This window comes from Sturnus vulgaris, chromosome 5 (genome assembly GCF_052056855.1).
Source record: "Sturnus vulgaris isolate bStuVul1 chromosome 5, bStuVul1.hap1, whole genome shotgun sequence".
Classification (NCBI taxonomy): Eukaryota; Metazoa; Chordata; class Aves; order Passeriformes; family Sturnidae; genus Sturnus; species Sturnus vulgaris.
The window spans coordinates 16,012,095-16,039,190 of NC_142247.1; the positions used below are offsets into that span (position 1 = coordinate 16,012,095).

General features: G+C 38.9%; 1 protein-coding gene across 2 annotated transcripts in view; it reads left to right on the forward strand.

Annotated features, from left to right (window-relative positions):
• The first annotated feature begins 10,985 nt into the window (after positions 1 to 10,985).
• Positions 10,986 to 27,096, forward strand: part of TBC1D15 (TBC1 domain family member 15) — a 32,997-nt gene continuing 16,886 nt past the window's right edge. The window contains exons 1-6 of one of the 2 annotated variants that reach the window (XM_014879382.2): positions 10,986 to 11,075; positions 19,514 to 19,612; positions 19,854 to 19,928; positions 20,659 to 20,797; positions 22,569 to 22,779; positions 26,631 to 26,730. In XM_014879382.2, the coding sequence (XP_014734868.1) occupies positions 11,052 to 11,075; positions 19,514 to 19,612; positions 19,854 to 19,928; positions 20,659 to 20,797; positions 22,569 to 22,779; positions 26,631 to 26,730 (648 nt within the window). In that variant the 5' untranslated portion in view covers positions 10,986 to 11,051. Of the gene's footprint in view, positions 11,076 to 11,949; positions 11,989 to 19,513; positions 19,613 to 19,853; positions 19,929 to 20,658; positions 20,798 to 22,568; positions 22,780 to 26,630; positions 26,731 to 27,096 lie in introns of those variants that run through there. The other variant, XM_088164945.1, reaches the window with a different exon arrangement.

The window sequence follows — 27,096 nt, forward strand, 5'->3', positions numbered from 1 at the left end:
AATGGCTCTGGGTGCTATTAGTGTATTTTTTTTAATAAATTCTCAAGTTACTTTTCTTACTTAAGCTACAACATAAAAAATACTCACTGGAACCTTCTTGTCCAAGCTGTGGTTTGGTTGGACTTTATGAAATGTAAAGCCTGTGTTTGCAAGGTATCATTATATAACTGGACAAAAGACTTTGTGAAGTCAGGAAAGCTGGCTGACCACTAGACAGAGGTGAAAACATGAAATTTTTTTTAGACTGATTAACTTAAGGCTTCAACTGCTCATTGTTAGCAGACAAAATACAACAATTCCAAGAAAAAGCATCTTTGTCAAAGATACTGAATGTTCTTTGTTTGATATAGAGAAAAGCACAAATAGCTTGGTTTTCTATATCTGAGCAGGATCTTACTCAACCTGGTGTTACTGTTATGTGGCTTGCTTTTCAAGAGTCTTGAATCTTGCATTTGATCTAGATTGCCTGGTTTGTATGTCTGAAGGAGAACTGTTTTCTTGTTGCTGGCTTCTGTGGTTGTAAACAAGTAAGTTATTTTTCATTCTTCTGAGAAGTGAAAGAGAACAAGGCTGTCTTTAGAAAGTACCTCTGTTGTGGGGGCAGATAGCCAGACACCCACTATAGCTTGTGTAAATCAACATTGAGCACACTTCCTCAGGGTATTTCTTGACAGAGATTACTCACATACATACTAAAATAAAATGGTCTGACTTTGTACAATACCTTTCTAAAACAACTTTTAAGTGCTTGCTCACAGTCTTGGTGCTGCTACTATGAATACATGAGCTACCTATGAAACTTTTTATCACTCACTGACATAAAAGCCAACAAGCCAAAGTCCAACTGCTTTAATGCAGCAGTATGTCTCTCTGCTAGGAGTTATTTATGGACACTGTATATGGCACTTAAACTTTACTTCAGAAGCTATAAAAGATAGGATAAACTGATTCAGACAAGGGCACACAAATTCAGATGTGTAGTACTTGGAGATTACTATTTGCAAAGACTGGGAGAGATGGCTTCATCTGGTTAGCAGTGATCTTGCACATGATTCTAAAATGGGAGTATCCAATGTTCAGATGAACTGTATGGGATGGTCTCTGGAAGCAGTTAAGTAATTTTTACCTTGATTATATTGCATGCTTTTCTTCAATGTTCACACATTGTGAGCAGGTATTTTAGCATCCTTCCACATTGAAAACTGCCTGCAGTTCTTAAAGAACTTAGCAATTAAATTTCTACTTTAGTTTACAAACCAGATGAAAAAAGCTTTGCAGAAGGGTGTGAAATTATGGGAAGTGGTTAGATCTCAAATGGAGTTCTCCAAAAGATGTTGGATGCTGTCAGGAAAAAAAAAAGAGTTTAAATGCTGGTTGAGAATCTCCATAAGCTGAAAGCAGTTAAGTATATGAATGGTAGAGTATGGGAATAAGAGTTGGAGCCAGTCACCTCCCATTTTTCTGATTTTAGTGGAATGAAAAGTAGGAAAAAAAGGAATGTCAGAAAAACAGAGTGCTGGTGGTAGGCTGCTGAGTTAACCTTTGAGTTGCTAGAGAGCCTCAGCAATGGCAATACCTTATTCTGATATCACTTCTTGGGTTGCTCTTACTTCTGTGAAATACTATTTTGCTTCATTAAAGAGAATGCAACTAACTTTGAGCAGCCTTTCAGGCACAATACTAACCTTAAAACTTTTCATTAGGATGTGCTACTTTATTACCTATTTACATTTCATGGACTATTAATCTTCGTCTGCATCAAATCTGAAGATTTTTTTTTTCTTGAGAAGTCAGGAAGTATATCATGATATGAGGATAACTTTTGCTACAGTTGTGTCAAGGAGTTGCAGATGATGACCAAGATCCTTAGCATTACTTGCTGTGCAAGTTCCACACGGTCCCCAAATTAGCTCACTAGCTCTTAACAATGCTGGGCACTTGATCCTGCTATTCTTTGGAGGATTCTGCTGAACACCAGGATTTTCCTTCTGTACAGGCTTGCCTGTACATCTCAATGATGTAGCTGTCTAATAAATGTAGAGTTTTTCTATCAAATAACAAAGTATACTCTTTGCTCCTGTATTTTTTGGAGCTGTCATTGGCCTCTGTATTGAGCAGAATGAGATGGAGAAAATTTTGAGAGTTGTGGAGACTATGGAATGTCTCTTGTCTCGAGATCACTTGAAAAGTGAGAGTCCGTGAAACAGTCAACATTATGACAAAGTATTATTCTGCCCAAGATAACAGAAAATAGTTTGACTTGGAGAAGTTTTTACTGTAATACAGTTAAAATGATAAATTGCTCTACTTCTAAAATGAAAACTTACTTTAAGATGTTCTTTCTCATCTTTAATTTTTTTTTAAGACTTAGGTTTGCTTAACTTGGCCAAAGTCTTAAGTTGATTGTCATGTTGTACAGCCATAAACTAAACTTTGATTGTTGGGAGGAACAGCATACTCATTCATATTCCACTGGCCAGTTTAGATCTTAGATTGTGTTTATTCAATACCAGAACGTTGAAAGATAGACTGCAAAAGTAGTTGTTTTAGTCTGTTTTCACTGCTTTGTGCACTCAGGCAAGTAACACGAATGTGATGCAGCTGCAGGGTCACTGTGAAAAGAAGGCTTCTCTTTCTTTTCCTGCTTCTTGGCTGTATTGATCTTGTTGCTGAATTACTGCTACAGGAAACTGGATGCTGTGCAAGTAAGGAAGTGCACGTTCTCTCCTTGCTTCTCTAGCTCTTCTAGACAGTGGTAGGCACTGTAGCAGTAATACCCAGCTCATCTCAATTTGGTAACATTTTTTTCCTCAAGAGGAGCTTTTCTTACATCCTGACAATTTTTTTTCAGTGTATCTAGTCTCACTGATCCCTTAAAGGGCTTTTAATTCTTTATTGTAGGTTACCCAAAAGATGTTTAATTTGAAAAGTATGAAGTTTGAAAAGGAAGGATAATGAGTAGCAATTTTACAGCAGTCTTCCCTAACAGTTGGCCATATCCCATCTCCAAAACAGTGAAGAGAGAACATTTAAAGTTTAATGGTGAGTCCTTGCTAGCTCTGTATCTGACTCCTGATTCTTGGATATTGGACATAACTTACAAGAAATCTCAGTTGAGAGGATTAGAGAGAGCAAGGAGTACTTCCTCATCAGATACAAATAGTTGCTTTTCTGTGAGAGATCCAAACTCATGTTTTTGAACAGTTGAAACTGTTAAATTGCAGTGCCTTTTGCAAGTTAAGGATTACTCCATTCTGAAAAGTCAACAAATTTTGGACTTGCAGTGGAAGAGAACAAGTAGTTTCTTTTTCAGAACAGGAAACTTAAAACTGCCTAATCAGGCTTGTTTTAGTAAAAAGAGAAGAGAAAAAGCATGATACCCAAGTCTTTCAGTGCTGTCTGTGCTATTTGATCATACAGGCGTCATAATTGTCTTACTCGATTTTTCTCATTAGAGGAGCTCATTAAGCTTATCAGCCTCACTCAAACAGAAAACATTAACAGGGCAAATCCAATGCTGAAAAGCATTTTTAATGTCAGGTAACTTAACACTGTAAAATGTTGTAGGAATATTCTATTTGGCATTCGTGGATAAAAGAAATTTTGTAAAATCATAGTAAAAAATATCTGGCGGAGGCTTCATGAATATTAACTTTCCCAATGCATTTCTACAGCTGGAGTTCTTAAATACGTGTTGATATATTTTATATATCAGTGCAATTACAGGAAGATAGTCCAGTAATAAATTAGTGCCAAATGGTCAATCGACTGAAAAAACAAGGGTTCTTTTGTCATGACTGATTGTTTATCAGCGCCTAATATTAAAAGTGAAAATGCATGGAAAAGGATCAATAGGGGGAAAAAAGGTGTACTGAAAATCAATACAGAAAGAAAACATTGTCATTTCTTACATTTACAGAATGTTACAGAATTTGGAACTTGACAGTCTATAATAAAGTGGCCTTGAAAGTTACTGGAGATTCGGGGCAGTGATCAAGACTACAGTTTTATGTTACACATATATTTCTGAATCCACCTGAGCATGATGTGCCAAAAGATAGCTTTAAAATGTCAAACTAGGCTCACTGAGGTTGTTGTAAATTATGCTAGCATATACCCCAGAGACTGTAGTATGAGCATATCCCCAGTAAAATATAGCTTTGATCCTCAACACTTGTCTGTGGCATCTCAGAACAGAGGAAGGAGCAATTGCTGTTGAACCACACTTATGTTTATAGTAGCCTCAGGGATGCTGCCTGTAATGCAGCAAAACAAAATCAAACATGCAACCAAGGCTAAGGTAGGAGTTTTCCACCAACTATGTGCCTGTAACTACTGCTGTCTTGTCTCCACCATGAGTGCTTGTTCATGCTTCCCTCGAGAAAACTGCTGCTCAGCTGATGCTGTGGATTTGAATTGGATGGTCATTGTGAGTGGAAACTTAGCCCTTTCACTTGCAATTCAAAAATATCCTACTATCTCCTTGTCAGAATCACTGAATGTGTCAGGTTGGAAGGGACCACAGTGGGTCATCTGGTCCGGGCTCCCTGCTCAAGCAGGGTCATCCTAGAGCACATTACATGGAATTGTCCAGGCAGTTCTTTAGTATCTCCAGTCAGGGAGACTCCACAACCTCTCTTTAAAAAGGTGTATTTTCTAGTTAGTGAGATTTTTGTTGTTGTTGTTCAAGAAACTAAAATCCAGCAATTTTTAGAGTAAATGTAGTTCCTTCAGAGATTTATTCTTTCCAAAATCTGTCATCATTTGACTAAAGGGGCTGTATTAAGTGGTGAAGAGCAAATGTACTACTTGTAGTTAACACCCTGCAATCAGAGTCCTAGGGGTAATATTTGAAATAGCAAGAGGCAGCAGAGTATCTGATACACCTCTGAAATCCATCCACTCTCCCACTGTTTTGTGACATAGAATAATTGCAAAACAATCCTCAGCTGCAAGCTGTGCCTGTCCAGTTGGATTGAGGCTTAAAATCAATCAGTTGCCTCCTAGAAATCCTTTCAGTATGTGAATACTGCAGTGCTCAGTACCATGTCCGCCTATTCTTTTTGGAAGACTTAGGGCTTTCAGCCTGTATGGGAAATGGAGTGAGCTCTGAAGATGATTATGGTGGCAAATTAAGATCAAGAAGTAAACACTGACTGCCCTCACACTAAAACAATTGTTCTGTTACTTTTCTACTCTTTCCAGGAAATGTTGTTTGTTGCTATTATGATGTATATGTAGAAGTGGTAGGATTACAGTTCTTTGTCTTCCTGCTGCATTCCTAGCTCTGGCAATACTGGTGTGCCAATGCCAAACAACAGATCAGTTTCTGTTTAGTCATCGTGCTCGGATAGCTTCCAGCCTCTGTGGAGGCTGATGCAATCATGAATTTCTCCTTGCATGACAAATGCAGAGCATTCATGTTAGTATCTACTCTGCTTCTTTTGTATTTAAAAACTCCACAATTTTACTCCCCACTGGGAGAAAAAAGCTATTGTAAAGTGATGGGCAGTTACAACCACCATTATGTTTTCTTATGTGACAACTCCTATATGGTTTGGGTTGATTCATATTCTGGAATCGTATTGGTACACAGATGAAAAAAATCAAGTTCACAAACATCAACTTAGTGCTGTGCTTAAGGATGTACAAAATGTGACAGTGCAAATGCTTCAAGAAATCTTGTCATCCAGCATACATGCCTTCGTGTCTTGTTATATCTCCACGCCTTCACACTGTAAAGACAAATAAATGCTGCTGGGGTATGGCATTTCCTTCCTTTTAATTTTGGTTTATGTATTCTTACTTTGTCCCCATTCTTATCTATCCTTGAAGCAGAAGACAGCTAAGCATGGAACAGTACTCTATCTGCATGCTCTACTTGTGCAGATTAGGGATTTTTATGTTTTCTTTGAGAAACAGCTTAGAAAGGCTGTCATATCTTCATCTCTCAGTTTCTGCTTTGAGGTAGAAACAATTGGTAAGTAGAGAAGATCCTAACTGGTCCCAGAGGCTATGTTTTTACTAGCAAATAAATTAGGCCAGAGTGCGTAAGGAGCTCTGGCCTCGAGAGCAGATGGCACAGTGCAGCTTTAATCCAGGTGCTTTAGTCCTTTTCTACCCTTTAAATCATATTTATGTGCTTGCAGTGGCTGTGCTGTCCCCAACCCTTTCTCTATGTATTAGTCTGACAAACCTTAAATGGTGTGGTCCATAATCACATAAAAGAGCAAACTAATGATAAAATGCAAATGCCAACTGTACCCCAGGGACTTTCTTGGTTGACCTGTATGGATGTAGCCAGGGCCTGACCTCCCTCCTGCTCTCCTAATTGTGGAATAGGATGGGAGGACTTTTTAAAAATCTTTTCCTCTTGTATAGGGAAAATAAGAGCATTTCACAGCTAAATCCTCTGATATTTCCTTTATTGTCTACAACACAATTCGTGCTGAGGACTGGTACCTCTTAAAATATAAGGAACTTGAAAAACCTAGTCTGCAGTTATCTCCTGGGTGTCTTGCTGCACTCAGAGTCCAGGATAGCACCCCATTTACTACCTCATTGTGGTCTGTGACAAACTGGAGTAGCCTAGAAAAATTGTGGGTTGCATCTGTCCATGCAAGGCTTGGAATACATCCACTTCCTATGAGGAGAAATAAAGATCAAAGGGAAAGATATTTTTGGCACTGTTTTTCTTTGTTCCTCTGCTGTGGGGTTGTTTGTACAAATTAAGCCTGTGATGGAAGGACTTGACAGAATGTGCACTTGTCTTGAGTGGGCCAGGTTTTCATGTGGTTGAGCATGTGGGCAGCTGACACTTCTGAATACAGGAAAGTATCTTGGAACTCTGCTGAAACAGCCGTGTGAACAACAACAATAGCAGCTGCTGCAGCTTTTGGCACAGCAGTAATAGCTACGCTTGCAGCTGTGACAGCAGCAGAAGCCACGGGAAAGCCAGGAACACTCTGGCTGCATGCTCAGTGCTGGCTGGTGTGCTGTGACTACCTTTTATGTGACACAAGATTCCTTATTGGAGCAGATGGTTAATTAAAATCCAACGAAGAGTGAGCCCCCAGGCTAAAGATACCCTCCTCCTTAGATTCCCATCTGTGTAGTGTGTGAAAGGTTGGACTTCAGCATAGAGCTGCAGACTGTCCCATTGTTTTATTAAGGGGCTTATGGAGAAGGGAGAGGGACTTGCTAGCATTATGTCAGCCTATGGAACTGCTGTTGTGTATCATTCAGGTTTGTAAAGTGCAATAATGTAATGCACCAAAAATGTAGGCTGGTAAGCACCTTTGCACAAAGGCATCCAAGTGTCAAAAACAGTGCACAACAAGCCAGTTTTGGGCTAGAAAATAAAGCCATCCCAGGCTCCATCAGGAAGAGCACTGCCAGCAGGCTGAGGGGTGATGATACTTCCTCAGCCCTGGTGAGAGAGTCCTGGAATGCTGGGTCTAGTGCTGGATTCCCTGGTAAAATTGGATACACTGACATCCTGGAGTGAGACCTGTGAAGGGCAATCAAAGGCAATTAGGAGACTGGACCATCTGTCATACAAAGAAACGCTGGCAGATGTGAGACTGCTCAGTCTCTAGAGGGCTCAGAGGATATTTTCAATGTCTAATAATAGATTATGAGAGGGAGTAAAGAAGTCAGAGCCGGTCTCTTCAGTGGTATTCAATGAAAGAACATGACAAAATGGGCCCAAACTGAAATACAAGAAATTCCATTTAAGCGTAAGAAAAACCTTTGGCATTCCAAAAGCAACCAAACACTGACTGAGGAGGTTGTGGTGTGTATATTCTTGAAGATTCTCAAACTTTATAAATCCCTGAGCAATCACTTATGATCTGCTCTGGGCAGGAGGGTTGGATTAGATGATCTCTAAAGATTCCTGGCAACTTCAACCTTTCAGCAGTCCTTTGATAGAGCAATCTGATAACAAAGAGTAATTAAACTCCTCATCTTGAGTAACAACATACACATTGTTATGCAATGATTATTTGCTAAAGAACAAGGGAGAAGGCCTAAGATGGATATCTAGAAGATTGGGTAAGTAGCCAGAAAATGGTCATATATATCTCATGGAGTAAATTGGTCTGTGGGACTGAGAGTTCTCTGAAACATACCAGCCTTCTTGACACCGAGGTAGGTGGTGACTGGCACACTGAGAGCAGCACAAATGGGATTTATCTTTTAATTCTTTACTTAGTTGACAGCTCCACGAAGGTCAGCTTGAGGAAAAAGCCTTTCATACAACTTCTGTGCAAATTTTACAAATAGTAGGCAAAGTCTAGCACTGAGCTGACTTGATAGAAGCAGGACCTTTGGCAGTGGGTGAGAGTGGGCGGTAATTAATTGTCCTCAAAATGAGTAATGGCATTTTATCTTGGGCCCTGTAGAAGGGTGAGAGTGGGTAGATGAACAGGAGGAATTAGATGAAATGTTAAAATAGTATGGGCTGGATGAATGACAAAAACATTTGGCAGAAGTCTGGACATATCAAAATGGTATCGGTCGCTGTCAGCAAACAGCATGTTACAAGAAAAAATATTTATCTGTGTGGATCGATGGGGAAAGCTATGATTTAGTGCTGTTGTACTAGAAAATGTCAGCAAGGGAGTCAGGTAAAACATAAAAGACAGAGTCCAGAGAGTTCTCTAAGACTAAGGCATTAACCAATCTGTGGGCCCTGGAGACATATGGCTATTGATATTGCAGAGAGAGACATAAGCGCCGAGAGAATCTGGAAGAAATTAAAACCATTTTGTCTGTTAGCTGCCTCCAATGATAAAAAGAGATTTTAATTTGGATCAGAATTAATGGCTATAGTAGAAATATGTCAATGAGTCATGAGACAAATATGTATTTGTTGACACAATTTCCTACAAAGAAACAGAGGCTTTAATTCAATATACTAATGATCAAGTCCAAGAGACAGGAGAACAAGAAGCTGGCAATCATGCTAGTAAAGAGAGCAGACCTCAAGGAGTCCATTGTAGATTGTGGCTTGGCTAACAAAGTTGAGATGTGAATCTCAATTTTGAGTTTCTTCTAGGAAAGAAACCTTGACAAAGCAGTTTCATCGAAGGGCCAGAATGAGGGGATGCAATGGAACTAATCAAAGGAAGTTCCCAGTGTTCATTGCAAACTTCAGAGAAGTTAGAGATAAAAAGGAAGTGGAGAGGGAACAGGATTACAGATGGGTGTGAAACGAATGTGTGGTTATATTGCAAGGAGTAAGAAACAAAGAAAAGGGTAGGAAAAGGAAAGGATGAACACATGGAAGACCAAATGAGATGAAATTTATATGGATGTGGAAGATGGCTAAAACAATTGCATCCCTCAATGCAATTAATTTATGGTGATGCATTTTTAATGTGTAGCCTTCTCCCTTGTATCCATCATGACACTAAGTTGTGTTCTTATTAAATTTAAATAAAGGACCACCAAAGTTAAGGTGTCCATTTTTGCTACACTGATAGCACTGATTGCTTTCCAGTCCTAGATACTACTACAAGAACTTGTGATCAGTGTTTTTATGTAATTTTCTTGTCTTTATGCATGTTTATATATGGAGAGTCACAACAGGATTTCCCCACTTTGGAGCAGATCAGTATTTGTCTTGAAAACTGCAAATCTGGTTTTCCATGGTAAGTATGGTATGGGTATTAATCTAACTAAATGGGATTTTAATTTGAAAAGAATTATAATGCCACTCTATGACAAAAATGAAAACTTCAAACCAACCCATCCCAAAACCCAACAAATTAACTTTGCTCCTTCAGAGAAGCAAATCACTTCCCTGAAAGCATCTCATTTGTCTGTTTCAAATAAACAGTACTTGGGGATATACTGTTTGCTCAAAATATATAATGGTATTGTTGGAACATAACTGATGTCTTAAAAAAGATCTTTTTTATGTTTCAGTCATTAGGTGAAAGCCAATTAAAAAAAAGTAATACCCCATATTATATACTTTTCCAGATAAAGAAGGTCAATCAAAATCCATTGACTTTTGCAGAATTCTTTCAGATTTTATAAATCTGTACACATATGAAAGCTGAATATTTGCTAACATGGATGAGACTGTAATTAAGATTTACCTTTGTCCCTTGCTATGTTGAATGCATTATGTGTTGAAAACTACCATCTTGAAAGTGGTGTATTTTTCACTAACATTAAAGATCTGGTATATGAGTATTGGGGCAGCTTAGTAGTGTCTATGAGTACTGTGATATTGAGATCTTACAGCACCTTCCAATACCTACAGGGGATCTACAAGATAGCTGGAGGGAGACTTTTTACAAGGGCATGGAATAATAAGATAAGGGGGACTGGCTTCAAACAGGCAGAGGGTAGGTTTGGAACTGATATTAGGGAGAAATTATTTTCTCTGTGGGGGGTGAGGCACTGGGAGGGCTTGCAAAGACGAGTTCTGGATGTCCATCCCTGGCAGTGTTCAAGGCCAGGTTGGATGGGGCTTCGAGCAACCTGGCCCAGTGGAAGGTGCCCGTGCCCATGGCAGGGCGGTGGAACGAGATCGTCTTTAAGGCCTCTTCCAACCCAAACCGTTCTGTGATTCTATGACTGGACGACAGCGGAAAGAGAAAGAAAATAACTCGAGAGAGTATGATGTGTGTTTTATATCAACTATATAACATTGCTCAAATTGTAATTGCAATGTCAGGGAGCTCTTGAAAAAGCAGGATCTCCTTCCCTCCTCGCCGCCGTGTTCGCACGCTGCCGTGGAGCGGTCACCGCTGCTCCGGCCGCCGCGGGGCCCTCGGCTGGGCACTCGCCAACCTTCTGGAGGGCTGTGTGCGTGCCAGGGGTTCAAAATGAGCGGCAGGACCAGGGAGGCCGAAGGCAACCCCAGGAACTCAGCCCCAGGAACGCAACCCCTAAAGGAACCCAACCCCTGCTCCTCCGCCCCGGCCCCGCCCCGCGCAGCGCGCATGCGCGGCCCGCCGCTGTGACGCCGTTGTTGTGGCGCGGCGGGGAAGCACGTGAGGAGTGCGACGTCACCATAAACACTCGTGGGCAACATGGCGGCGCCGCCGAGCGGCAAGGTAACGGGGGCGGCGGCGGTAGCGGTAGGGTCGGTCTCGCCTGCCTCTCGTCTCCCGTCTCTCCACCGCGGGACGCGCCGTGTCCGGCGCTGGGTCGTCCTGGCTGGCGGGAGTCGCGGGGAGGAGAGGCCGCTGAGTGGCCGAGCGGGTGCCCTTTCCCCCGCCATGCGGGTGTCGCCTTGCGGGGCCGCCTCTCTGGGCACTGCCGTCTTGGCCTCGAGCGGGCCGGGCGCCGGCAGCGGCCGCGGGCCCTCTGCGCCGGAGGCGGTGGCGACCGGCGGGCGGGACTCCGGCCTTTGCCGCACCTGCCGCGGCAGCTGGGCTCCGGCCCCGGGGTAGCAGAAGGCCGCTCTCCGCCGGGGGCGGGCAGCCCCGCGGCCGCGCTGGCTCTCGGCCTGAGGCGGAGGAACGCGCCTTGCCCCGTCTACGTGGCCGAGTGTCCCAGAGGTGCTCATGGACGGTAGTGGCCTGTCCCCTGGCCTGCGCGCTGGTAGTGTGCGGGAATCTGGTCCCGGCGCGAGTATAAAGCCTTGTCAGTCCTACAGTTTGGTAATGTAAAACTTTTTGTGTGCCGTGGATTCTTGCCGAGCGTTCCGGAACGAAACATTATTGCTTGACAGGGACTGAGCTCGCAGGGGAGGTACAGGCAACACCCACTGCTTCCCTTCTCCCTCGTCAACTGATACGAGTTGTGTCCGTATTGTTTTATTGTAGAAATATTTTCAGAAGACTCTGTCTTCTGAAAGCGTTGCTTTGCAATGCGGTGTTTTCGAGCACGTGGATCCTTTATTTAGGATTTTAAATCTCAGTGTGGTGTCCGATTGTATGTAGTAGCCATGGTGTGTGATTGTCTCTGGTTTCACTTTTCCAGCATAGGGCAGAAGATGATTGTTTCAGCTCGTGCTGATCTCGGGTAAGAGAACACACCTACTTAGCCACGTCTGCGTTTCTCCGAGGGTGCTGAGGAATGCACTTAGCTATAGCATGAAAATAATGTAGAGATCTTGCTTTGTACCACCTTACCATATCCGTTGGAGCAGGCAATTTGTGTAGCTCGGGTTTTTGCGATTTTATTTTTATGTGCTTTACTGCTGTTAGGTGTGTGAATATAAAGATAGCCATACTGTCCTCCCAGCTATGAGCTCCCATATGTCCTCCCATAGCTGTTTCTAGCTATGCACATCTAATTTTTATATATACAGAGAAGTTCCTCTTCTGGTTTTGTCCATTTTAATATCAATCCAGAAGTCTACTGGATGAAGGGAAATAGTTGAATTTTTAGATAAACATTTTAATAATGAATTTTTTTTAATTTTCAGGTTTTTTGTTTTCCACTTAGGCTTTTATCAAGCTCTTCTTCACTCGTGAAAGCAGCTGTATTATGATGGTTTATATGAGACACTGAAACAGTTGTGGATTAGTTGTTAGTAAATTTGCTGTTTATTCATTGTTCCTTTCAAAGAAGCCTGTTTTCCCCAGATTAAATCTCTAAGATGTTGCAAAACTGTTTCAGTTATGCCATGTGCACAATACTAGTACAACTTGTTAACGCAACTTCTAATTCAGTAACATGTCCCTTTTAATACAGAGGAAAAATGACGGATGTGTTTTCTCAAACTTCTTGAAGTGGCTGGGTTGGTTTGACGTTTCACTGCTCTCAGGAGCAGTTCCATCCTTCTCTCTATGTCCCCACATGTGTGTTGCACTGTTGCTTTCTTGGATACTGTACTCATTTGATCTGTCAGTGATTAGATCTAGCAAGCTGAAGCAATACATACAACTGTACTTACTTTTGTCTGGGTTAGTTTTCTGTTGGGAGCACATTGGTTGGACTATAAATTGCTCCTTTGAGTGGCAGCAGGATTTTGGAAGGGCTCACAAACTAATTAAATTTCACTTCAGGTGAAATAAATGCAATGTAGGTTGGTGCAGACCCAGCATTCTCACTTCAGGCCTTTTGCACTTCAGTGTCTTTGCCAGCTGTGGATGTCCTAAGTTAGCTGCAGTCTTATAATGAAAGAAGAGTAGGTATTAGTTTGTGGGGTGTTTTAGTCTCACGTGGCAGATCTTACCACATTACTCTATGTGCTCTTTTCTGCAAAATATTGCACAAAGTGGTTCCCATGGAAAATATGTGGCAGTATATTAAGAAGCTGGGATAACCTGCGAACCATATAAGATTGTGGTTTCTATTACATTTTTACCCTGTTTGCCTTTCTCTACTCTATTGCAGGTTTTTGGGGTTTGGGAGGGGATTTTGTTTGTTTGGTTTTATTTTTAATTTTATTTCCCAGATACTATTAATATCAGTAGATTCAGAAACCTGCTATTTCATATAGTGGCTGGTTTCTGCTCCATACATTAATGGCATATAAGCTATAAATTTGGTTATCTCATGTACTACTTTACTTGGACTTTTTTTTGGTGCTGTTTGTTTTTTTTTCTTGCTGGAACTTCTCACAAGGTTCTTATCAGTGTTTTTTCCTCTATATGGATGGTTAACTCGGTTCAGGAAAAGTTAATGCAGTTGAATTCTGGAGTCGTGACTCATTCTTTATTAATGGCCATCTGCCCTAGAACAGTGTAAGCCTCAGTTTTTTGCCCTTTCTTAGAATTGCCAGTTTTTTCTGGCAGTAACTTGGTAATAAGGTCTTTTGTTTTCAGAGCTTTTGACTTTATGCAAACAGGTATATTTATATATTATACATATGTTATACTTTATGAAAACAGATACATTTTCTCTCTTTTTGTTACTTGGCAAATGCCAGTTTGTTTACTGTATTCGGAGAACCTACTGTGGATTCACCCTCAAAACAGAAAACCACGTTAGAAAATGAGCTAAAAAGTTATTTACAGGGAGAAGTACAAACTTCAGTTTCAGCCTGTCAGTATATAGGTGATTATTGCAGCTGATCTAAAGACAGTAAAGATACTCTGAACTCCAAGAACATTAAAAAAGTATCTTCAGCACATGGGCTGTTAGATCTTTCTCAAGTTACCAATTGACACATGGGCTCTTAGGTAAGTTATTTTTCGTTTGCTTGTGCTCTTGCTCTTGGAGTTAAAGTTTCAGGATGTTAACTGGCCAAACATCTGAGCTGTATCTCTAAGCTCAGATGTCTGGCCAGTTCAGCAACTAGAAGTGTTCAAGGAACACTGTAGCTATTACTAAATAGTAGTGGTGTTAGTGCTGTATTTTTTGGGAAGGGGGTTTGTGTTGGCAGTGGAAGGTTTGAAAGTTTGTTGGTTTTTTTTTTATTTTTTTTTTATTTTGTTTGTTTGTTTGTTTTTCTTGTAGCTAAGAACAAGCTAAGAGATTTTAAATATGGTATGTTAAAATTGGCTTTGCATCCTTCAGCTAGTTTGTTGGCATAGATACAGTGAATTATTTTACGTGTAATCTATTCTGTGGGATAGGCAGTGTCTTGCTCCACCTTCTGCTAGTTAAACTTGAGTGCACAGAGGCTCCTGTACTATGCATTGTTGTGCCATTTTATTGAGCATTTGTTATTAAATATTTGTTACAACTTTTTCAGCCTGTTCTGTGGTAGCCCCAGACCTTAGCTCTCCTTTTATTTGTTGTCTACACTTCATTGTCTCAGGGTGCAATGTTGTCATCTCTCACTAGCTGGTAGCACAGGGTTGTAAATTGCTATCAAATAGCAAGCATTAAATCACAAGGCTTTGCTTGTATTCTGGCATATATTGTTGTTGGTGGTGTGGCATCCCACAGGCCTTCTGCTCAAATATGTCTGGCAATAAAAATGCTACAAACATTGCCCGTTTGCTGCTTACTGTAAGCAGGGCAGTAGAAGTGTGGAGATATGCATTGTCCATGCTATGTCCTTATGGTATTAAGGATGATACAATTTATTTCTCAGAAAATGTTACTGGGGCAATGGTGGGACTTCAGAAACCTATTTTTTACTGGACACAGACTATAAATACTTGAAGAGTTTTCCAGAACCTTAACTAGCATATGCCATGGCATGTAAACTGAGCCTACATCCTGCTGCTTCTGTCTGTTTTTTTTATAGTAGGTGTGTAGACAGCTATTGCTTTGTGGAGCTTTCCTGAATTTTCTGCTGTGGTTCCCTGTTTTTACAGGCCTTCAGTTAGGCTAGGAGGTGGAATAGCTGTTGTCTCTGTATGGTACAGTGCTTTAAAGGAGTGATCAAAATGAATTGTGAATTTGCCTTTGACCTCTTTAGCACCCATGGAAAAAGAGAAACAGGGTCAAAGTGGCTCACTAGCATTTGGAAACTTGCATTAATTTTTAGCTTTTGATGGGATTCTGACAGACTGGCAATGCGTCTAGTTTTCATTCAATAAAACTGGACAAATAAATATGTTGTGAATTGTGGTTGTAGGCTGCCATCATGGACTCCTTAACAAGCAGGAAAGACTTATGAGCATAAGCTTCTCGGGTATATCTTATTTCAAACTTGAATCTTTAGGATTATTAAAAAGTAATACTTAGATAATACATGCTTTTTCCTACTGTCTCCATAATTTCTTAGAGAAAAAAGTTGCCAACTGAATACTTATAAGTTGCCTTAAAGTAATGCTTATGATTTGAAGTTGTCTAGGAACTTAAGGATACCACGGTTGGATAAATCTGTTCTGCACAGAACTAGCTTTAAGCTAGTAGAATGTCTGAAAATCTTCCAGTAATTCCAATGTACAGCCACAAGATATAATTGAAATTTATTTGAAATCAAGTAATTTTTAAAGTTGTTCAGCTCCTCTCACATTACATATTCATTTGCTTTGTTTGGGTTGGTGTGTGCTTTTGATAAACACGCTTCTATTTTCATTTGTGTTTTTGCTGTGGAACCAGCAGAGTCTGGCTTTCATGTAGGTAATAATAACTAAACCTGTGAAATATGCATCTCTGTGGGCAGTTAGTAGATGTTTGCAAACAGGTACAGAAGAAAAGAGAACAGTGGCTATTTAAATCTGTAGTGAGGCCTGTCATTGCTGGACAGTTGTTTAGGCCTCGAGCATCTGAGCAACACAAACGGCTTTTCTTCCCTGAGGTTCTGTTTCAGGGACTGGTGGGTGGACTGTGCAGAACACGGAACTCTGGTTAGCTGGATGTGTGGAAGGGCTGTAATACTGGGGTGAGGGATACTTTCAGGATTTTATTAAAATCAGAGGGACATGTCAACTTATCTAGTGACCTGTGGTGTGCATTTATTAACATTAACTTGTCTTTTTTTCATGGTGAGCTTATTGATTTTGTGTAGATTTAGGGGAGGAGTGATGTCTCTAATCACATGAAAAGAAAATGAAAGATTGAGCTTGGCTCTACCTACTTCTCACCTTTGTAAATGAGCCTATAATGAATATGTAAAATAATGAATAGTACAGAACCAAGGTGAGCCAGTAGTGTGTTTTCGTGTCTTGTAATACAAAAAGTATAATGGACTAACTGAACAGATAATATTCTTTAAAACTCTTGAATTCTTTCACACAGTGCGTAATGAGGCCTTCCTAGTTCACTAAAGGCTAAAGGTTATCAAGATGTAAAGGAGGTTAGGTTGTTTTCCTGTGCTGAGGGTGTTGACAGGTAATACAGAATCAGATTTGGGTTGAGTTTGGAGGGATTATAGTTACTTCAACAGCTCAAGAGGGTGCACCAGTCACATTATCTTGCCCTGCGTGTATCTAATTCCTTCTGTCTCCAGATGTAGCAGGATCTTACTACATAGATGTTGCATGCAGACTTTACACAAATCCTTGGTATTTTACTGATTCTTCAGGTCATCCTCCAACATTTGCTGCCTTTTTGCATGTTCTGTAGTAACCTACTGCTTAGGCAAGAGGCAGTGTGTGGTGCTATTACTTAGTTTTGAAATCTGTTTTCTTGAATGCTTAAGAGGTCCAAGTGTGCTGACTGACGAGGTGTTTCCCTGAGTGTTGGGCTGCAGAGGCACGGAGCAAAAACCTTTGTAGGCCACGTGGTGTGTGAGATTGAGCTACTAAGTGTGGTAGCAGTTGTCTACTGATGGATGGGATTTTATTAAAATCTAACTATCGGTATACTGTCTTTCAATTTGAAACTTTCCTTAGTACTAATTACTTGTACATATAATTTAACATTACTTTTCATCTTTGAATTGACTTTGAATCGCTTGCCACTGTTGCAGTACCAGCAAACAAAAATCTATAACTAGCTATGTTTTATTGTTTGGTACTATAAGAGTACCTAATAGCGTTTTTGAATTTTCAGTTTGCTAAAATGATTGTGTGAAATATAGCCACCCAGTGTAGCTAATTTTCAGGTGCTACCACTATAGAATTACATTTCCAAACTCAGTTTGTTCAAATGTATTTATGGAGTTATCCTACAAAGTACTGCTGAATAGAGTGGCTTAGTATTTTGAAGAATTCAAGATGATAACTTCCAAAATGTTTTGCAGAGGGATTAACTGTGAAAAAAAATCTAGATTTTTTTTTTTGTATGATCAATGTTATCTCTTTCTTCAAATTAGTTACAGTTCCAGTTAACAGTTGGAAAAAGTAAATGAATTGGAAAAGAAAAATCTCAGCAGCTTGGCCTTCTGGCCTTTCAAATTTGGAGAAGATTTTCTCTTAAATAACAGTATGAAGGCAATAAGGTGCTTTGTGACAAGTCCTCTGTTTTACAAACATCCTTTGAAGTTCTGAACACGTGCTTTGGTTTTGTCACCTGTTTTGGTGGAGCTTGGCACGGGGAGCTCAAGATGTTAGAGCAGAGTAGGATTTTTCGGTTACAAGACAACTATGGCATTGGAAGCACATTTTCGTTTCTTATGAAAGGAAACATTTGTCCTTCTGAGAGATTAATGGACAGAAAACAATAAGAACAGTAGATGGCATATCTTCAGGCCTGAGAAGGTATAATGTATGATACTAATATTTTTGGCAGAAGTGCACTTCTACCAGTATAACTCTGATACAAATAGATTTTTTTTTCTGAAGCAGTTGTCCCAGTGGTTGATAACTGGTTCATGTTTCTGACTAGTTTTCATGATAGGTCAGGTCAAAATAACTAGAAGGTAGAATTTAAATAAATTGTAAGGTTGCCTTGTTTGAACAGAGACTGAATTTGAAAACAGATAATTGGTAGAAATAGAGGGAGTATATTTTTGGATAAAAAAGAGAAAAAAAACTGTAACGGAGAACAGGAAAGACTTCCAATATTTGAAAGGCAATGATGTTAATAATCCTTCAAGAGAGAGATATACTAAGTGACCTTTAGAGATTTCTTCCAAGTGGTATTTCTGTTTAAACAGGACACTCCTGAAATTTGCTTGTGTAAGAGGTAGAGAAATTGAAGTAAAACTAAAACAGAAAGGATGAATTAAGTGAATTGTATTGCTCTTTTTAAGCCATGTTTTCTCATCTATCTAGTTAAGCTTACACACCTAACCTTTTAGTTTACTGGCCTGACTGCAGGTGTAATGATTTTAAAAAGCTGACAAATGAGAAAAATAGCTCCTGATACTTTAGAATCAAAGAAATACAATATCTGTCGCTGGTTAGTTAAAAATTTCTAGGCTTTGCCTTTAAAAATACGTTTCTAAAGGCGGTGTTCACAGCTTGGTATGAAAATGGTTCTGAAACAATTACTGTTACTATTTGATTTATTTAACTTCCACAAAATCTAAGGGACTTTTCACTCTTAGAGCTGTGTAAAATAGGACCCATTTACAGTATTTATAGAGCTTTTAAGAGTATGTGTATGTAGCTTTGAAAAGTGCTAAATTTTGACAGCCAAGAGTTCTCTGATTTGCTTTTTATTTTTTTTAGGGGCATGATCAGAATACTGTGAAGAGTTTTGCAAATGCCTAAATGCAAAAGTTATGTGGGCTGTGTGTACTCCTACAAGCTTTTCTTATCCAACTGTTACATATTCTGCCTTTCAAAAGGAATCTTTGCCACTGGCCCTGAATGTAGGATTAGGCATTTAATTTCGGGGTGTAGTTTTTTTATATCTCTGGAGTTCATCTATTTACTATTTGGTCCATTTTTAATTTAAATCAGTTTTATAATTTCAACATGCTTAATGGCAGGTGGCAGAAAGGCAGACTATATAAGAAAGTTTTAATGTTTTAAAAGCTGTATAGGACTTCCACTGAGCCTGTGTCTGCTGATTTAAAAAGAACTAGGTATTGAATGCATTTCCTTGTTCTGTTCTGACAAAGTAGTAGTAGTGAGTATTTGCTTAGAGGGTAAGTTTGACAAGTTCCATTTTCTATTGTTTCTTGATTTAGGGAAGTGAAAGATCTTGGATCTTGGTCTCTTTGTAATAGAATCCCTAACAAGACAGGGGTGTTTACTTCAACTTTTGTAGGCAAGTCAAGATGATAATGAGTACCATAGGGGGATAAACAGTTTTAATGATTTTTGAAACCTTGGTTTTTAAAATTTCATTATTCATTTTGTTATAGGTTGTATATGAGCAAGAAGGAGTTTTCATTCACTCCTCCTGTGGAAAAAATGATGACCATGACAGCTTAATAGCAGGAATACTACGTGTCATAGAAAAGGTATTTTCATAATACAGTTGCAGAAATTTTGTGTATTTGTTGGCAAAGCACATAACAAGTTTGGCAAATCTTAAATGCCTTTTTAAAGTGAAGGATTTTGTAAATGAACAAACATCACATTGTGTTTGACATTGTCATAATTTATATGTATATGTAAGTTTTAACATAATCACATCATGACTATATGTGGTAATAGGTACTTTGTTGTGTAGTGTTGAATTTTTTGTGATTTGTATTGTAGGAAAATGAAGTGGTAGTAGACTGGAGACCACTGGATGAGACTTTGGATACTTCTAATATCCTCTGTGCTGGAAAGGTTTGTCAGTTGTCACTGTTCTTCATTATGTTTCTCTGGAGATTTTATTTTGTGTTAACTAGTGCATAGGTGATCTCATAACTGGAAGCAAAACTTATTTGTTATTGGTATTGATAGCTGTATGTGGGAATCTTATTTACAGACTGCAGCCCAGTTCAGGTTATTAGAATACATGTGTAGGTTGACTGTATTTAGTTTTTACTTGGTTCACAAATAAAATAGTAGGGAACTAACTATGAATAGGGAGGACCAAATGAGTGTAAATATATCACAGTCATCAGTCCTTCTGCATCTACTGTGTTGTAGTTTGGTGTTTCACTCTTCAATGTTAGACACGAAAGTGAGAGGTGCTGTTCTAATGCAAAACAAAAATAGAAGTCTGTGAGGGTTCCAAGATGCAGTGATTTGTGGTATTTAAGCAGTATTAAGAGGATGTGACTAAATAAAAAAGATTCAAGTTTTACACTTAAATGAATAGTTTGTTATGTTCATAGAGTCTGGAAGAGAGGCAAGGGTATTTGGGGATGTTGGAATTTACTCAGTAAAACCACAGAGTCTTAGTCATAAGTCCAAATTTCCTGTATTGAACTGTATCATGTTTCTGGGGATTTCAATACATTTACTTTTAATCTGCGAAATAAAGATGCTGATTCTTCATGTTGAATCTGAGAAACCAGGTCAATTTTCATGCCTTGTGTTTTTTGATAGCTGCTTTTGTTTTTTTTCTCAGGATTCCAGTTCTGTTGTGGAGTGGACTCAAACTCCGAAAGAAAAATGTTCCCGAGGAGCAGACCGTCCAAGTAGTTATGAAGCAGAATGGGACATGGTCTCCACAGTCTCTTTTAAAAAGAAACCTCATTCAAATGGAGGTACTTACAAAAAAGCCTTCCACATTTTTTTTAATGTAAGATGTTTCAGTCTTTTTCCATGATGGTAACTGAAGAATTGTCTTTTAGATACAGTAAAATGAATTTATTAGGACTTGTAAGGCTGGGATTCATTTGTGGTAAGAGATGAATCTCTGGGTGTGGAAAAAAAATCACAAATGGTGTAGCTTTCATCTGCCTCTATTTTTTTTCTTTAAATTGGTAGAGAATTGTATTGAAAATGAATATTAGATCTAACTTCTTGCTTCATCATTAGATGTAGTAGCAGTTTTATCTGCACTGGGCTTGCATTCTTTAAAACAAATGGAATTCAAACTAGGTGTCATGTTAGAAATGAAAATGGAAAAATAAGTGGTTTACTACTCAAATGCCTTTCCATACTGCAGCAGCAGGGGGAGATGGAATGTACAGTTACGACATACATGGGTCTTTTATGTGGTCTTTTTTACTTGGGCAAAATAATTCTATAGTTACACCATTTTTGTTATAGTGTCTCAGTAGAGATGTTGAAAAATGAGTTGTGGCAAAAGAACAGTGATTCTCACGTGATTTTTTTTCTCTGATTCTCAGATAGTGTTTTTTCTTTAATAATACTTGTTTTCCATGTATTATTTCACAGCCTGTAACTGGGGACTGTTGTGCTTGTTTTACAATCTTTATAATGGTTTTAAATGTCATGTCTATCATATATGAATACAGGGTTTGGATGTCAGATTAGGAATATTTTTGAGTAAAGCACAGTCCTTGGCTTTTATATATATACACACACACAGAGCATCTCTGATTAGTAAATATGGTTTATTACATCACTAGCTTGTATTGAATTTTCATCTTCAGTCAGCAGAGCATGTCTTCATCCAAAGTGAATGTCACTGACCACTACAGACTTGGGTTAATGCTCTTTGCCACTTGCTTATTTCCAATTGCTGTGATTTGATGGCAGCAGGCCAGGGAGGGTGTCCCAAATTCCTTCTAGATCTGCTAGCAGTGTCCTCTGGTAAAGTACACTTTAATCCCTTCTCCTTGAAGATACACAGTCTTGCACAGTGTGTATACAAGCTTGCACACCTCAGGAGGAAGAGGTGAGGGGGAGATTTCCAATTCTTTTGCCTTTGCTTTGGTAGCAGCCTTACACAACACATGGCTAATGACTGTAGGCAATATAGAGGTTACAGGATTGTAGTGCATAGTTTAGTTTGAGTAAGTAGCACTACCTGGTCTAGGTTTGGATTTGGCTTGCTGCTGGAATTTGATGCAGCAGATGTACATTTAACTGCTAGGTCACTTCTCTTGTAGGATCAAAGAGTATCTTGAGTTGCAGGTGACCCACAGGGATCATCAAAGTCCAACTCTTGGCCCTGCACACGACAACCCCAAGAATCACACGCTGTACCTGGGAGTGTTGTCCAAATGCTTCTTGAACTCTTGTTAAACTTAATGCCATGACCCTGGGAACCTGTTCCAGTGCCCAACCATCCTCTGGGTGAAAAACATTTTCCTATGAACTGTAGGTACTGTAGGTTTTAGAGAGGTAGCCTGAATGGACTTGTTGATTGTTTTCCAAGTCCATAGAATACAAGGAGGCTCAAAGATAAATCCAGAAATAGCAGTTACAATGCACATTTTATTATTATAACCAATGCTGGTGTTTATGTTTTGAATTTGTTTTTTAGGAACAGCGACAGATATAATGTATTTACAATTGCTAACACTGAAAGTAAAACTGAAATCATGTGTTAATTTTGTTTTTAAGATGCTACAACTCATGCAAATGGAGAAAGCGAGTGGTCATTCCTGTTCAGTTTGACAGATCTGAAATCAATCAAACAAAACAAAGAAGGCATGGGATGGTCTTATTTGGTGTTCTGTCTGAAGGATGATGTGAAGCTTCCAGCTCTTCACTTTCATCGTGGAGATAGCAAACCATTGATTAAATGTCTTGAAAAGCACGTTGCACTGATTGAGTGAGTATTGGATAATTCTTAGTTCTGTAAAATACAGATTATTGGTTTACTTAAATCACATGATGAATTTCAAATTAGTACTTCCTGATTGTTATTCCCTTCCTTGTTTTATTAGTAGAAGTAGTTTCCAAGATGACTGAAACTGTGGTTTTACATATGCATTTGAGATGTAAGCTGAAGTGTAAAAATTGTTGGATTGATTTACGAGGTATGTTAGTCTGAAGTGTTACTAGCTCCGAATGCCTCAGTTGCTCCCTCTAGTGGGTGCAGTGCAGGTGCAGTGTAAAAGTTAAATCCTTCATGAGCTACTTCTATAAAATGGGATAATTTGTGTTGCAATTTGAGATGGTGCAAAATATCCATGAGTATTTACATGAGTGTGCAAGGTAACTTACAGTACTGTCAACTGAATCAGCTGGTATATAAATGTTTTCCCCCATAGTTCTGTTCTGCTGTAATTTCTTGCCTCGTCAGTGTTTCACTCTTGACATTTACTGCACAAATCAACTTTCTGAGTATAAATATAGTTAGGACCCTATCATTCTGTTACTTTGGGGTTGTTGTGTAGTTATATTGTGTTACCTCCAAGATTTTTACCAGGATAGAAGCCTTTTTGATCAGTATGGCATAATTGCAGAATAAAATAAAATTTTCTGCTTTCACTATGTAGACATAAATATAATTAAGAAGCCAACAGGTAAATAAGGTTAGATAGAATATGAAGAAATAAATGCAATGTGACTTGTATACCTGTAACAGCAGTAATATCAGTGTAACATGTAATCTGTTTTCAAAAGTGTTTTGCTGTTGTCACTTGCAACATAATAGTCCAATGACAGATTTGAAGGTGGACAGTGAAATGGCTGTGGGAATGTTTACAGAAGGGAGGGCTCTTCTCACATTGGTAGATCACTGAGGTCAGAGATGCCCTCAACAAATAGGGCAGACTAATGCTGAGTAATACTGAGGAAAATTTTGCTGGAGAGCGAGTCAGTAGGGTGTGAGTGGTGTATATTTATTGAACTGATTTGTGAAAGGCTTTGAGAGTTTCAAGACATGGTGTTGGGGTTGGTGATAATCAGAAGTTTTCAGCTGCTTGGAGAAGGCAGCAAGGTCAGTATGTCCAGTTGGTGGAATGGTACTGGCTGTAGCATTGTATGTGAGCTTTGTAAGGGGAAAAGTCAGGAAGACCAAAGGAGAGGCTAACAGGGGGACAAGATAAACTTGTAAATAGGAATATTGTCTGTACAATTGTAGATTAGAAAATCCTGAATGACAACTTCATCTTAAATCCTGAGGGTTTTTTTTTTCTCTAGGCTCCCTTCTTTAAACATCTTTTCATTTCGTTTTGTAATTTCCCAGCCTCTGCAGGCATAGGGAGATGTTGTCCTGCCATCCCCTCCCTTCCTTTTTCCCCAAGGAAGCTGCACCTTTTTGAGCATACTGCTGTGATAACTTATTTGTGGATACCTTCTAGCTAGCTGCTGGTAAGCTGAGGCACGTTTTGGGAGCAACTGGTGTATCAACACTGGAAAAAGACCTGTGTTACATGGTGGGTCACAGAAAGCTTTTTATCAGATCTGGTAATCTGTTGGTCTATGAACTGCAGCAACATATTTGAAATTTTCTAACTAATTTCTAGGATAAGACAGTAAAACTTGAGGTGATGTTCAAGCTTGCAGGATGTGCTGTGCCGCTTGGTATTGCCACCTTGAACAGTTGTAAACATTAATGAATGCAAGAGCAGATACTTGAGGAACTTTAAAGCAAAAAGCAATGACAGCTACAGAAATTAAATTTGGATGACCTTAAGCATTAACCTGAGCAGGAACTTCCAGTTTTAGTTTTCTCATTCAGTTAAGGTCTCTTCTGTCATCAAATTCCCTTCTGTTGTCTAGTCATGAATTATGACAATTATTTTTTTCTAAGGATAGAGAAAAGAACAAATAGGCCATCCAAGTTATGGAAATGACAGAGTCAATCTGTATGTTTCTGTTGATTCCTAATGGTTATTCATTCTTTAGTACATAATGTATTTCAGCTCACAACCTCATTTAGAAAAAGATGTTTGCTCAGCTGTCTGGATGCCACAAGCCAATATTTGTCAGTGTAATTACTTGTTATCTCAATTTGTATTTTATAAAACATGAGATATTGACATTAAGGCAGAAATTTTAGCTTATCTATGTATTATCTTTATGTTCTAGGTGTTTTCTTATGCTCCTATTACCTCAAAAGATTTTGTCCTTCTCTAACCATACTTTTTAAGAGATCATGTCATTGCTGAAATCAGCATGAAGCAGCTAAACTCATATAAAATAGTTGTAATTTGTTGCCCTAAGGATTCTGTCCTCTAGTTGGATTGCACCAGTCTAATATTGAGAAAATACCATGTGCACAGATGACACTTTCTAAGTTGCAGGGCTATGAGGAAGTTGAAGAAAGTGTATAGCTCACAAATTTTTGAACATTGCCTAAGTAGGTGTTGATGCCTGCCTGACTGTCTAGAAAGTGTGTGTAATTAAAAGGGAGATATGGTACAAAGTTTTAATTATTTTAGTTAAGGGAAACATAATACATGACTCAGCCTTTGCCCCTGTGCTGCTCTTTAGAAAAAGCCAGCTGAGCTTCATTAACTGTTGCTGCCTCAGAACTATGACTGTGATGTCTGGCTGTCTCAAAAGAAGATCTCTTGTTGCATTTCATATCCGTCAGTGTTTACAGTGTCCTGTCCTGTTGGAATGGGAAAGAGATAAGGCTTATTAAAGTTCTTATCTTCAACTTTAATAACATGGTAGATGATGCAGGTGCAAATAAAAAGAAAAGTAATTTTTCTTTCAAAGACTAGAAATAGTGGATTTAAACTTTGTGAGAGAGCAATAGAGAGGTATTTTATAAGTCTGTGCAATGGATTAGGGTCAGATGGCAAAGTGTTTGGTTTTTCCTGCCCGGATACAAACTCTGAGGCTTGAATGTCAGCCTGCTTTCGGAGCTGTTCTCTCTTCTGTCACCTACTGAGCAGTAAATTGGTGATTCAGTAGCTGCTTATGGAAGTAATGGGGTGTCTGTGCTGGAGAAGGGGACAAAATGGGATGTTGCAGGGGGAGTAGGTGTGTGAGCAAATGAACAGATTAATTACTAGGAGCAGCATGGTTTTTTACTGCCTTTGTCAGTATTTTAATCTGCCTATGAAACTCTGTTGAGTAGCAAATGTATTGAGCAGGAGTGTACAAATACAGCGGGTTAGGTCAAATCGGGTTTGTGTCCGTTAAGCTTTTGCAGTCTACACAGAAATACATTTGTAGGGCCATCCTGAGATGCTTCTGGTTAACAGTACAGTGGCTCTGGTGTCTTTTAAGCTCCTATCTGTATGAATCTTAGAATTATTCTAGTAGTACTATTGGTTAGATCTCTTGATATGCTTTCATACACTGAAAAGCAGTTTGTATTCCTTAATGGAATGTTTTACAGAGTGCCATAACATAAGATTTACTAATTGATAGAAAGAATTCCTTAACTGTATGGGTGACAGAGGCTCTTTTCACTTCCTCTATTATGTTAAGGAAATTTCAGCATGTACTGTGTTGAGGCTGTCTCACTATACTTCCTGTGTCACTTTTTATTGTCGATTGTCAAAACCAGAAAACTGTACTTGAAGATAATTTTGTCACCTATATGTAAATGGAGTTATCTTCCAGATTAATAATAGACTAAGAATGATCTTGCATCAATCTTTTATTTTTTACATAAACCCTGAAATGTGACTTCAAAAAACCAGTAAATGTTCTGAAAACTTTACAGAAAAAAACAGTTGCACCTAGACAGTTGCACCTTTTTAAAATTTATTGCAGATCTCCACATGATGAACGGGTTCTTCTTGTGAAGACTCAGAAGTCACTGTCTCAGTCTTTTGAAAATCTCTTTGATGAATCATCATATGGCTTATTACAAGTATGTATTATCTTCGATTTTTTTATTCTGAAGACATGTATTAAAAAAATGCACCCTACCATGTCACAGGAATATTCTGAGTAAATATTTAATGCCATTGTAGAAGCAATAATGCCATTTATGATATTGTTGTTAATTATTGCCAAGCATGCCATTGTAGAAGCAGTGACTATATCCTAAACCAAATGCTTACTATAGAAAGTACACTTAATTGTTTTCTATGATGTGATGACTTCTTAACTTTCCTATGGTATTATTTCAAACCTATTCAAGTTCATGTTCTCTGTGATTCATACATTTGGGTACAGAAAATCTTAGCGGAGAATGGAAAAATTTTAGGAGTTACCAAAACATATTGATTATAAC